At 40.8% G+C, this 12,326-nt stretch overlaps 1 protein-coding gene across 1 annotated transcript; it reads right to left on the reverse strand.

Moving 5' to 3' along the window:
- Positions 1-395: 395 nt before the first annotated feature.
- On the reverse strand, positions 396-10,993 carry LOC142184704 (olfactory receptor 1E16-like). The gene is made up of 2 exons (XM_075259755.1): positions 10,077-10,993; positions 396-612 (listed from the first exon to the last, which is right to left on the reverse strand). The coding sequence occupies exons 1-2, from the start codon at positions 10,991-10,993 to the stop codon at positions 396-398; spliced, it is 1,134 nt and encodes a 377-aa protein (XP_075115856.1).
- Between the last annotated feature and the right edge of the window lie 1,333 nt (positions 10,994-12,326).

A 12,326-nucleotide genomic window follows, 5' to 3' on the forward strand; every position in this document is an offset into this window, starting at 1 on the left:
TCTGCAGATGTGAAGTCTGGGATGTGGGCCGAGAGTCTTTGGTAGCAGACGGCCCTCACAGCTGAGTATTTGGTGCAGTGTAGTAGGAAGTGGGTCTCGTCTTCTAGGGCCCCCTGGTCGCAGTGTTGGCACAGTCTGTTTTCCCGTGGCTTGTACGTCTGCCTGTGCCACCCCGTTTCAATCTCTAGATTCTGGGCGCTCAGTCTGTACCGATTCAGAGCTTGTCTGTGTTTGGGGTGGGGTATTTCCTCCAGATAGGTGGCCATGGTGTAGTCCCTTTGCAGAGATTGGTACATGGTGAGTTTCTTGGAGTTATTTAGTTCATTTTTCCATTCTTCAATGTATTGCTCTTTGTTTGCCTCTATGGTAGCCTCTATTTGGATCTTGGTCATCGTCTATTGGTCTTTTTGGTTTGGTGGTTGGCTGTTTGGTTGGGGGTGTCGGGTTTGTTTTGAGTTATGTGGCTTAGCCATGCTTGGTGGTGGTAGGAGTCGGGGTTGCTGCTTTGGATGTGCACCTGGAATACTAGTGCCCTCTTCTGTATGGTGAGCCATAGGGGGGAGCCTGCCTAGCTCTGCCCTGCAAGCTATATTGAAGGTGCTGCGGTGGACATGGAGCAGGTATTTGCAGAACTCCAGGTGCAAGGTCTCTGTTGGGCTAGAGTCCCATTTTGGCTGGTCTGGGCAGGTAGCTGAGTGCCAAACCTCACTGCCATAGAGAAGTATCGGGGTGATGACTGCGTCAAACATCTTCAGCCAGACCCTCACCGGTGGTTTGAGGTGGTACAGTTGTCTTCTGATGGCGTAGAAGGTTCTGCAGGCTTTGCACCCTGTACACTAAACTTCTTAGGAGTCCAGTGCTGTGCATTATGTGACCATGAATAATATTGACACTGCACATTAAGATTCAGGTTGGCATGCCTTAATAATATGAAAGGTTATTTGCTTATGTTATACTGGGTCAGATTCGGTATTTCCAGTTTTTTTTGTTTTTTTTTGGGGGGGGGGGGTGTTATAAAACAAGTTCGCAAATATTTCAGGAAATGTTGCCATATCCGGCAATATGGTTCGCTTACTGTAGTTATTACCTAACTTTCTTAGACTCCTGAATACCATGAGGTATTCATATTGATTAACATCTATACCAAGGATTAAATACAGTATAATGCCCTGACCCTGGGAGAAAGGCCAACTCATTTGCCCAACACAATCCCAGCAGACCTCCACCCCCCACTGAGAAAGTTTTATTGTTTTTCCTGGCCAAGCCTTCATCTGACCTAATTAGTGACCAGATAACAATTACAGAAGCTTCAGGGATCCAAAGGACCCGCCCCCCACCATAGGCGTTTTAAATGCGCATTTCCACCATGAATAGATCTCAATCTCTATTTTAATTGACCTTTTGGTTCCTCTGTGTAATCTCACACTGCCATCCTCCCAGTTGTTCCCAGAAAACAAAGGCTCTTCCAATGATAAGAATGTAAAATACCTCATTACTGTCATTCAATGACAGAGCCATAAAGAAGTATTTAGAACCCTGAGCCATTCCCTGGGGTCACCTGCAGGAAGGCCACTGTATCCTTTATAGTAAATGCTAATCCAGAAAATAATGTGAACTCATTTGTAAAACCAGGATTCATTTTGATTCAGAATTACTTCACTATTATAGAAACTGTTGGCACCGTGATGGGCACGGCAGCAACACCTGCACTAAATAACATCATTTTTGAATGTTTCCTAGAAGAAAATTTCTTCTTAGAATCATCTTTATTATGATGTACTATATAGTTTACCTTTCAAAATTTACAAAGTTCTCCTTCTATTCTTTTGTGCATTAATTTTACATGGCTAAGTAGGGTTGATGAATGTCAAACTTAAGCCCACTAGGGGAGTTGATCCTAAAGCCCACCCTTAATCTATACAGAACTTGTACTTAGCTATCATAAGCTTCTTTGTCATCATTGTACACACAGGACATATGAATAAAACATGATAGGTGATGTGTGAATTAGGGCAAGTTTCAAAATTGCTTCAAAATGAGCTTGTTTCTTATGGATTTTTAGAGCATTATAGTGCTCCCACAAACATACATGGTGGCTCTGGCCTTATACTCAGTCTGCTGCCTCCATAGAATTATAGTGGCCATAGACATACATAGTGACGCTGCCTCTATAAACAGCTGGTTGCCCAAAAATAAATTTAGTGCTCCTATAGAAATAAATAACATCTCTTCCCTAATATGAAGTCTTCTGTCCCCATAGAATTGTGTTCCCCATAGACATACATTGGAGCTCTGCCTTTAACTGCAGTCTGCTAGTTGATATAATTATAATTCCTCATAGACATACATAGTGGCTCTGCCCTTATATACAGTCTGCTGCCCCCATATAATTATAGTGTTCCCAAAAACATACATAGTGGCTCTGTTCTTTATATAGAATCTGCTGTCCCCATATAAATATAGTGTCCCCATAGACATACACATTGGCTCTGCTGTTATATGCAGTCTGCTGACCTTGCTGGCTGACATGTCTAATTCACATTTGATATTGTATAATATATTGTATAAAAAGGGGGCTCCAAAGAGGCTTTAAAATGAATCTTCAATTCACATCATAAGAAAACAACACAGTAATCCAAAAATTGTAAAAAAAAAAAATGTATTGTCACATAGACACATTGTCACATAAAGGTCTCATATAGTTGGACTGAAACATTGCTTGGGTGACATTAAAATTCATACTTTCTTCTTTAACCCCTTCCCGCCGATGGCATTTTTTGATTTTCGTTTTTCGTTTTTGACTCCCCTCCTTCTAAACCCCATAACTTTTTTATTTCTCCGCTCCCAGAGCCATATGAGGTCTTAATTTTTGCGGGACAAATTTTTCTTCATGATGCCACCATTAATTATTCTATATAATGTACTGGGAAGCAGGAAAAAAATTCAGAATGGGGTGGATTTGAAGAAAAAATGCATTTCTGCGACTTTCTTACGAGCTTTGGTTTTACGGCGTTCACTGTGCAGCCAAGATGACATGTCCCCTGTATTCTGTGTTTCGGTACGGTTCCAGGGATACCAAATTTATATGGTTTTATTTACATTTTGACCCCTTAAAAAAAATCCAAAACTGTTAAACATTTTTTTTTCTAAAAGTCGCATATTCCGACGGTCGTAACTTTTTTATACGTAAGTGTACGGGGATGCATAGGGTGTCTTTTTTTGCGGGGCTGGGTGTACTTTTTAGTTCTACCATTTTCGGGAAATGTTATTGCTTTGATCACATTTTATTCAAATTTTTATCAGAATCAAAACAGTGAAAAAACGGCGGTTTGGCACTTTTGACTATTTTTCCCGCTACGGCGTTTACTGAACAGGAAAAATATTTTTATAGATTTGTAGAGCGGGCGATTTCGGACGCGTGGATACCTAACATGTATATGTTTCACAGTTTTTAACTACTTTTATATGTGTTCTAGGGAAAGGGGGGTGATTTGAACTTTTAATACTTTTTATATTTTTTTATATTTTTTTTACTTTTTTTTTTTCATTTTTTTTTTGCATTTATTAGACCCCCTAGGGGTGTTGAACCCCAGGGGGTCTGATCACTAATGCAATGCATTACAATGCTAATGCATTGCAATGCATTGCAAAAAATCATCCTCTCTTTTGCAGGCTGCATAGACCAGCCTGCAAAAGAGACAATTTGCAGACAAGCCTGGGAGCCTTGTACAGGCTCCCGGCTGTCATGGCAACATGACGTCGGCCCTGGAGCATGCTCCAGGAGCCGGCGATCCGGGGCAAAATGGCGGCGCTCGGAGGCATTAGAGCTGGTTGTCTACTGCTTAAAGCAGTAGACACCTGGCGGCTATGGCGGCCGCCCAGCTCTCGGGCGGTCGCCATAGTTACAGACCCAACATGCGCCGTACTATTACGGCACATATCAGGAAAGGGTTAATTTTCACATTGGTGTCCTTGACCGGGGGTGACACAAGAGGAATTGGGCCCATATACTTTTTGGGCTCCTGATACTTTCTTTGGTTATTACTTGGAAATAATGGTTTAGAAAGATCAACTTACACAATAGAGTTAGATACATTTTTTATGTTTCCACCATCTCAACCAGTTATTATGTTTCTCTAGTTTGTGTTAAGCAAATTTCAATATATTCTCAACATTTCTTTTCCACACGTGATAAACCCAAGAGAACAACTAATAGAGGTCGGTCCCCAATGACATTTACTCAATTATGTTGTATTTCTTTGTGTTGAAGAGGGAAAAGAGAAAAAAAGAGCCTAAAGGGTATAAATAGTAGGAATATTTTCTCATTGTGACAAATAATTCCATGCGAGCATAATATTCTGGGACGGTTCTCTTGGTCTTCAGCTATAGTATTTGATTTTAGGTAAGTGTGTTTTTGGTTTTTTGGCCATATTATGTTTTGTCATTTTTATGGTTTCTAGAAAGTGTGATATAAATGCTGGTCCATTAAAACAAATAGATGAATACTTCAATTGTACAGTAAGTATTGTCCTCAAAATATTGGGTCATTGTGTAGTTTTTGGATACCTATCATGGAGATCTATGTTCAGTGGAGTAGAAACATTGAGGGGCCGAATCTTATGTCTGCAGACATGGTCAAATCATAAGCTATAACCTGCCGTGCCTAAGTAATATCACCGTAATATGTGATTTATGTGATGCCTAAGTAATAATGCCATAGAGTACCTTCATAGATTGTAAGCCCTCGCGGGCAGGGCCCTCTACCCCACTGTGCCAGTATTGTATGTAACCCCCAAATTGTAAGTAACCCCCAAATGTAAAGCACCATGGAATTAATGGTGCTATATAAATAAATAAATAAATAATAATAATAATAATAATAATAATAATAATAATAATAATACCGCACCAAGCAGTGTAGATACAGTATTTACAGACAGGGTGTCAAAGAGTCAGTTCCTGTGACATGTCCTGTGAAGGATCATAGAGACCCCTTCACGGCAGTGGGCATTTGTTCTTTTTCCACCCATACAAACAGGCCCTTTCAGTAACAGAAATAGTTACCCCCACCCCGCATCAACTACTTTTCTTTTTTTTTTTTTTAACTCCTCATCTTCCAAAAGACATAACATTTTTTTTTTTAATGTACATTGTAAGCCCCATATAGGGCTCACAGTATACATTTTTTCCCTATCAGTATGTCTTTGGCGAATGGGAGGAAATCTCATACTCCATTTTTGTGGGCCAAGATGTAGTTTTTATTTCTACCATTTTGGGGATTGTCTGACATTTAGATTTTTTTGCGATACCCAAGCACAGCTGTTCAGATTACTCTTTTACATCTAAGGGCTCGTTCACATCTGCACCCGTACTCTGTTCTGCAGATTTCCACTTCCTGCACAAAACAGGGGCAGGAGACGGAAACCTGTCGGCAAGTTCATTTGAATGGTCTTGAAAAGTCTCCGGCCGTGTGCGCTGGTGAGCGTTTTATACAGTAAATCCATTTTTTTTAAACCAGACACAGAGTCGGACATGCAGTACAGTGAGCTGACTTGGTTCTAAGGCTATTGCTGGACACTTCCTGCTTGGCCTGAAGAAAACACCCGCCAGGTGTCGAAACGCGTAGCTGTTTTAAGCTGTTGTTCATGTCCTTGGAGCAATAAAACAGAACCAATTCATCTTAACCTTGCATATCGTCATTTTTATTTTTCAAGTCTATTACGGATTTTGCTGCCTTTAGCGCTCTGCCAGTTCCCGTTTTTTCTATATATCCTTTCCATTTTTTCACCACCCACTGTGTGGGGGGACGGTGTCCGGGTAAGAGCTGCAATTGGCCTGGTGGGCAATTGGCCCGGTGGGCTCCTGACTGGAGTCTACTATTTCCACCAGACGGGCGCCAGGTCACCCTTTTAAAACTTCTCTACTATTATAGCAGTTGTTGAGAAGAGGTTAAATATGGGTTCAATACACCCAACTACAAAAGTTTGATGTTGTAAATATACAATAGAAGGTATAAATAGGTGAGTAGAATTATCCAAAAGGACGTATAAAACATGAATTCTTTATTAATATAATTAAGAGAATAAACACCACAAGACATCACACCAAGTGACAGACAAAAGTAGGTCACACTGGAGGTTAAATAACAATGTATAGGGACAATAATTCCCTTAATGCCCTAGTATAGACTGCTCCAGGGGCCCACACTCAAAAAAATAGGGCCAGTATATTAAATATGTTGTTAGGATTGGGTCCCGCAGGATTCTCTCCCAGTGCACAGCACCACCTGCAGGTCAATCTAACTCTCGCCCTGAGCCTGGGGCAGTGAGGTATCTGGAGTGTAAGTCCAGCTTTCGGCCTACTGAGCATGCTCAGACTTTTTGGAGCCGCTCAGAAGCTAAGTCCCTTGTTGCCCATACTGAGCATGAGCGGTGAGGTCATCACCACCGCCCTATTGGGTGGGGACTTGCCTTTAAATAGTGTGAGCTGACGCCCGCCCAGGGCTCACACTTTATCTAGCATTGTTTATGACAGTAGTTCTGGGCTAGGTTCCTCTGTTAGTAAGACCTGTAATTATACTGAACTGGCAGCTCTACACTAGGGCTTGGAGCTGTGGTCTCTGTTCCAGCCCGTGGCGCCATCAGCAGGTTTGGTCTCTGGTTAGCCTGTGCCCTGGCCCTCTAACCCTGTCAAGTTCTAATACTAGGGTCTGTAAGCCGTTGACCTCTGTTTTGTGTGGCTGACCAGGAGTGACATTTAACCCCTGGCAGCCTGCACATGTAGCATCTACTCACTGGTGCATTTTTCCAATGCAACTAACTGGTGTATGTTTGTTTGCAGTATGTTCACACTGTAGCACAAGACTCTGCTTCCCAGTGGTATTAACTGGTGTCTACTGTCTGTTCACACTGAATCTTCCGGACTGTCCAGTGCAGCCAACTGGCAGTCGTGACTAGGGCCTGGTTCAGACATACGGCTGCCCATCTGGGCTTGTGGACCTCGCTGCAGTGTGCTGCAGTTTAGTGGTTTTGATTGTGTTAATTATTATTTTTATATATATACACAGAACCGTAACACATGTGCATCGGTCCAGAATAATAATAGAGGGCCAGTGCATAAAACATATGCACCGGTCCAATGTTCACAAAAAGGGGGCTAACCAGATGACATCAGTAGTCCATACCTGAGAGATTAATACTGCCTAGAAAGGAACATAAAGGCTAGCATAAAGTGGTGGTCTGAAAACGTATGCTGTCCATCATATGTGACTTCCCTATCAGCACAAGTAAAAAATAACATACAGGGGCTAGCAGAGAACAGCAGAAGCTATCTATTCTTTACATCAGCTAAAGATAGAAGGGAGGTCTGAGAAATATCTTCCTTGGTGGGCCTGAAGAACCCCAGTCTGACTGGCACAACCTGAATTAAACATATGCACCTTACATGTCAGCAAGAAAGTGACGTTTGTGGACAATTCATGCAATGATGTCTATACTTTTATATGTTGTTATTCTATTGGACACCAAAATTTGTGCGAATAAACCCACCAAAATTTGGACTTGTTAGCATCAGATTTTTTGTGTGAAAATTCATAAAGAACTCAGTTCATTGCAAACTGGTTGGTTCATCTCTAGTTGAAATTCCACATTATCCATCTTTTTTGATGTCTCAACTCCTATTATACAATGTCCTGTTGTTGGAACTGGTGGGTTTGGTGGACCTTTGTCTAATGTATATTGTCTCCTTTAATAAACTTTAATTAATATGTTTTTAACCCATTATTATTTCCCTCAGTCAATGGGACAGTAAATGGCGGCCAGCAATCTAGACAATACCACCGTCATATTTATACTTCTGGGCCTTCCTAACACTCCTCAGCTCCGTTGGCTTTCCTTTGTGGTCTTCTTAAGTATATACCTGATGACAATTGTTGGAAATTTGACTATTCTCACAGCCATTGTCTCAGTTATCCATCTTCATACCCCCATGTACTTTTTCCTGTCCAACCTTTCTTTACTAGAAATGTGCTACACAACGGTTACTCTACCCAATATCCTCAACAATATTGTAAGAAAAAGTGATCTAATTTCCTTCCAGGCTTGTATCTGTCAAGTTTATCTCTTCACATTATGTGCCACCGTTGAGTGTATCCTACTTGCTGTCATGGCTTATGATCGGTATGTTGCCATCTGTATCCCTTTAAGATACAGACTTATCATGAACCCAGCCATGTGTGTTCAACTGGCATCTACCACATGGATCTCCGGAATCTTGAACTCCATCATCCAATCCCTTCCAACATCTCTTCTACCTTACTGTGGTCTCAACATGGTTGACCGACTCTACTGTGAGGTCCAACCCCTACTACAATTGTCTTGTAGTGATACTTCCCTCAACAAGATGTTGACTACTGTGTCTGCTTCCGTATTTGGGGTTGGGTTCATGACTTTTATCTTGGTGACCTATATTTTTATTGTTTTAGCCATTATCCGAATCCCATCATTAGCTGGAAGGTTAAAAGCGTTTTCCACCTGTAGCTCCCACATCACAGTGGTCATCCTATATTATGTACCTCTCATCTTCATGTACTTACGGCCAAGGTCTAGTGATTCCCAGAGATTAGATAGTTTTATCTCTGCTATGTACTGCATGGCCATTCCCGTCTTGAATCCCATTATCTACAGTCTGAGGAACAAAGATGTAAAATGTTCCATAAGAAATTTATTAGAGCGAGTAATGTTTAATGGGATGGAGAAATTTTAACAAAGAAATAAATTCAATAAATGCAACCTATCTGTCCAGAGTTTTTACTTTGAGTTGAGGCGTGTAGGCACCATTAAACAATGATTTTTATTGTCCTGAATGTGCCAAAAAGTTGTCCAGCAAAGAAAAACTTTCTATTTCTTCCATAACAGTACCATGTCTATCCATGAAATGTATATATTATTGCTTTTCTGTTTTATTGAAATGAATTGAGCTGAGCTGCAATCCCACATACAATCTGTGGACAGAGGTGGTGCTGTTTTTGGAATAGGTGTCACGCAAGAGACAACTATATAACTGGACTCCACCATAAACATGCACACTTAGCTCGGCAGAACACTCATGTTCAGTGAGAAGGGATGGATAAGACACTTACTGATAACTGTGGTAGTGGCTTATTTGCTAAATAACAAAGGATTGAGCATGTTAAGAAATATTCCCAGTTCTACTTTCCACCAACACACGAACAGTCTTCGTATACATTAGATCATGGCCTGACTTTTTTTGGAATTGAGTTTTTGCTGAATCGCTGACTACGGCCAGCAAAAGATTATTATGGCCAGCATAAGTTTGCTACCTTGCCAAAAACGGACTGTCGTTTTTTGTCGAAACTCGTTGAAATTCTTTATCAAACACAACAACCCTTAACTTTATGAAAATAGACTTTATTTATCCACATTTAACTCTTCACAATACTGCCTCTATCAGTCGTAAATCTCAAGTATAAAAATTGACTCAACTGTCTTTACAATCTGGAAGGTTTTGGCTTGTTGCAGTGGGTATTTATGGTCCATGCTGCTCATGTTCTTATACAGCTATCGAGTTTCAATACATTTGGTCCAATGTTACACGTTACATTAGGAATTCACAAAAGCATGTAAGGGATTTAACAAGGGCTGCTAAGATCGAAAATAGTTAAGGATAAGTTTGGCATAGTCCAGTGAAGAAGCCTTGACATACGGTAACTCTACAAGGAATGGCATCACATTTGGTATGCTTGCACATAATCAATAACTGATCATTGGTTCTCATTGACTGGTTTGTTTTGTTACTGCTATAGTGGACATATGTGCCAGGATCTAGTTATTTCAGATTACATTGAGTCATCCAGCTGCCAGTCTTCCTCTGGTCTTCATGTTGTTGGCTTACTTAGTCTAAGAGTCCTGCAAAGATTTACACAGCTATATGAAAAAGTTTTTGGCTAACTTGACCTACGAGTGCACTTTTACAAACTAAACAAAGTTTTTACAAAACATAGACACAGTTGACACTACAATGATATGTTCAGTCATGCATGATTTATTTTGGCAAAGAACCTCCTCGAAGCCATCTGAACATCCTTGTTTCTCAAAGTGTAAATGAAAGGATTCAACATGGGGGCGAGAATGGTGTACATAACACTGGCTATCCTGTCCCTGGTCAAAGAGTAGCTAGAAGTAGGGCGAAAGTACATAAACAATATTGTCCCAAAGTAAAAGGTCACCACAAACAAATGGGAAGAGCAGGTGGAGAAGACTTTTCTCCTTCCTTCAGCAGAACGGATTTTGAGGATGGCAAAAATAATGCGGACATAAGAGCCCAAGATGATCAGAAAGGGACCAGCGACTACAATGGATCCTTCGGTGAAGATGACCAGTTGATTGATGGTGGTGTCTGAGCAAGAAAGTTTGAAGAGTGGCACCATGTCACACAAGTAATGGTTGATCAGGTTGGATTCACAGTATGAGAGTCTCGATGTCAGGGTGGTGTGTAGAATTGCATTTGCTGTAGACAGTACCCAGCAAAAAGCAACAAGTTTGGCACTTAGTCTAATATTCATTAGCGTCACATAATGGAGAGGGTAACAAATGGCTACATATCGATCATAAGCCATGACGACAAGTAAGAAGTCTTCAACATTGGCAAATGTCAAAAAGAAGTAAACTTGGGCCATACATCCACCAAACAATATGACCCTTTTCTTTAGATCCAATAAAAAATTCCTCAACATTTGAGGAACCGTCACCAAAGACAGGCAGATGTCAACAAATGAAAGGTTGGCCAAGAAGAAGTACATTGGGCCTTTTAGTTGAGAGTCAGAGACGGCCAAGGTAATAATTGCTGAGTTTCCAGCAATGGTGATAATCAAGATGAGGAGAAATACCACATAGAGCTCGAGCTGGTAGCTGTGGAGATCGGCAAATGTGGAGAGTATGAACTCTGTAACCAATGAAAGATTTCTGGTTTCCATATCTCGGGTTAGTTCTTAATTTTCAGACCATGAAACAATAACATAAAAAAGAAGATAATTCATAGTTTTGAACTCCAATTTGTATTGGCAGCAGCCAGAATATATCACGTAGATGTTGGATTTATTTGGGTGGAGTTCATTATTCAGACATGACCCTTTCCTTTAATGTATAAAATGTAGTGCCTAAATAACTTAAAGATGCATAGTACTAGCAAGCTTACCATACAATTCCAAAATAACACTGAAATGCACTTGCTTGCAAGGGCAACAAGTGTGGATCAGAGAGCTCCAGGTATCCAGTTCTTCTGGGCTTGTTCACTAGTGACAAGTTAGTGATGCACCTTGAAATACTTCATGGTCTTGTACTCCTATGTTCATTGATGCATGTCTGTAGCCAAAAATGAAGCTGTTTGCCTTAAGCTATGTTAAGATATCTCTCACAACATAGTAGAAGATATGGCCCACCAGAAGACCGAAAAATTCCCCAATGTGTTCAGGTTCTGAAATTCTCTGGTCTTTTGGTGGGCCATATCTTCTACTATGTTGGGAGTGTAACTCTATGGAGGAATGTATAAAGACTGGAGATCCTCACGCCATTCTTAATGGTTTCATGAAAGGTGTATTTGACTTGCCATAAATATTATGAGGCTCCAGCCTCTTAGTAATTCTAGCAAATATAGATTTGTGAATAAACTCACAGTTATATGGCATGAGTTACATTCAATCTGGAGGCACCCCATCCCGGTCCACCTAGATTCTCTCTATGTACTACTGTCTAAAAAAAGTAGTGAGCAGGGACCAGAAGTTGAGATATGCCAAAGTACGCCAAAAAGTTGAGGAGCATTTTTGGCCACTTTCTAGGCACATCTCCTTTTATAAATATATGTTAGTGCTAGAGAGGGTTTATATCTCACCCAGAATGCTCAGCTGTGTGAGGTCAAAGAATCCAGAAAACTCTGTTATCTCAGCAAAACATTGTTGCTGAGGAACTTTTTTCAGTGTTGCATGGACTGGATCTTCATGGAATGGCCTGTAGTTTTGTAGTGGAACCTTCCATTATCTCCCCGACCCCATTATGACTATTGGCCCAAGCCGGAGATAGACCCAGGTTTAGCTGCTGGGGCCATTACTATGGGCATAAATACAAGCCTGGAAGGATTCGTAGTGGCAGATCTTGGAGACTGAATGGACTGTGCATCCCCTGAGTATTGTGAAGCACATAGGAGGGGTCACTTCTGTTTAGTTGGTGCCCTCGTGGGCAAGTATTTTGCTTTGTATAATTTTTGTACCATGAACTTATAAAAGTGACTGCTAAACTTAGATGGAAAAAAAT

Source organism: Leptodactylus fuscus, chromosome 11, assembly GCF_031893055.1.
Source record: "Leptodactylus fuscus isolate aLepFus1 chromosome 11, aLepFus1.hap2, whole genome shotgun sequence".
Taxonomy (NCBI): domain Eukaryota; kingdom Metazoa; phylum Chordata; class Amphibia; order Anura; family Leptodactylidae; genus Leptodactylus; species Leptodactylus fuscus.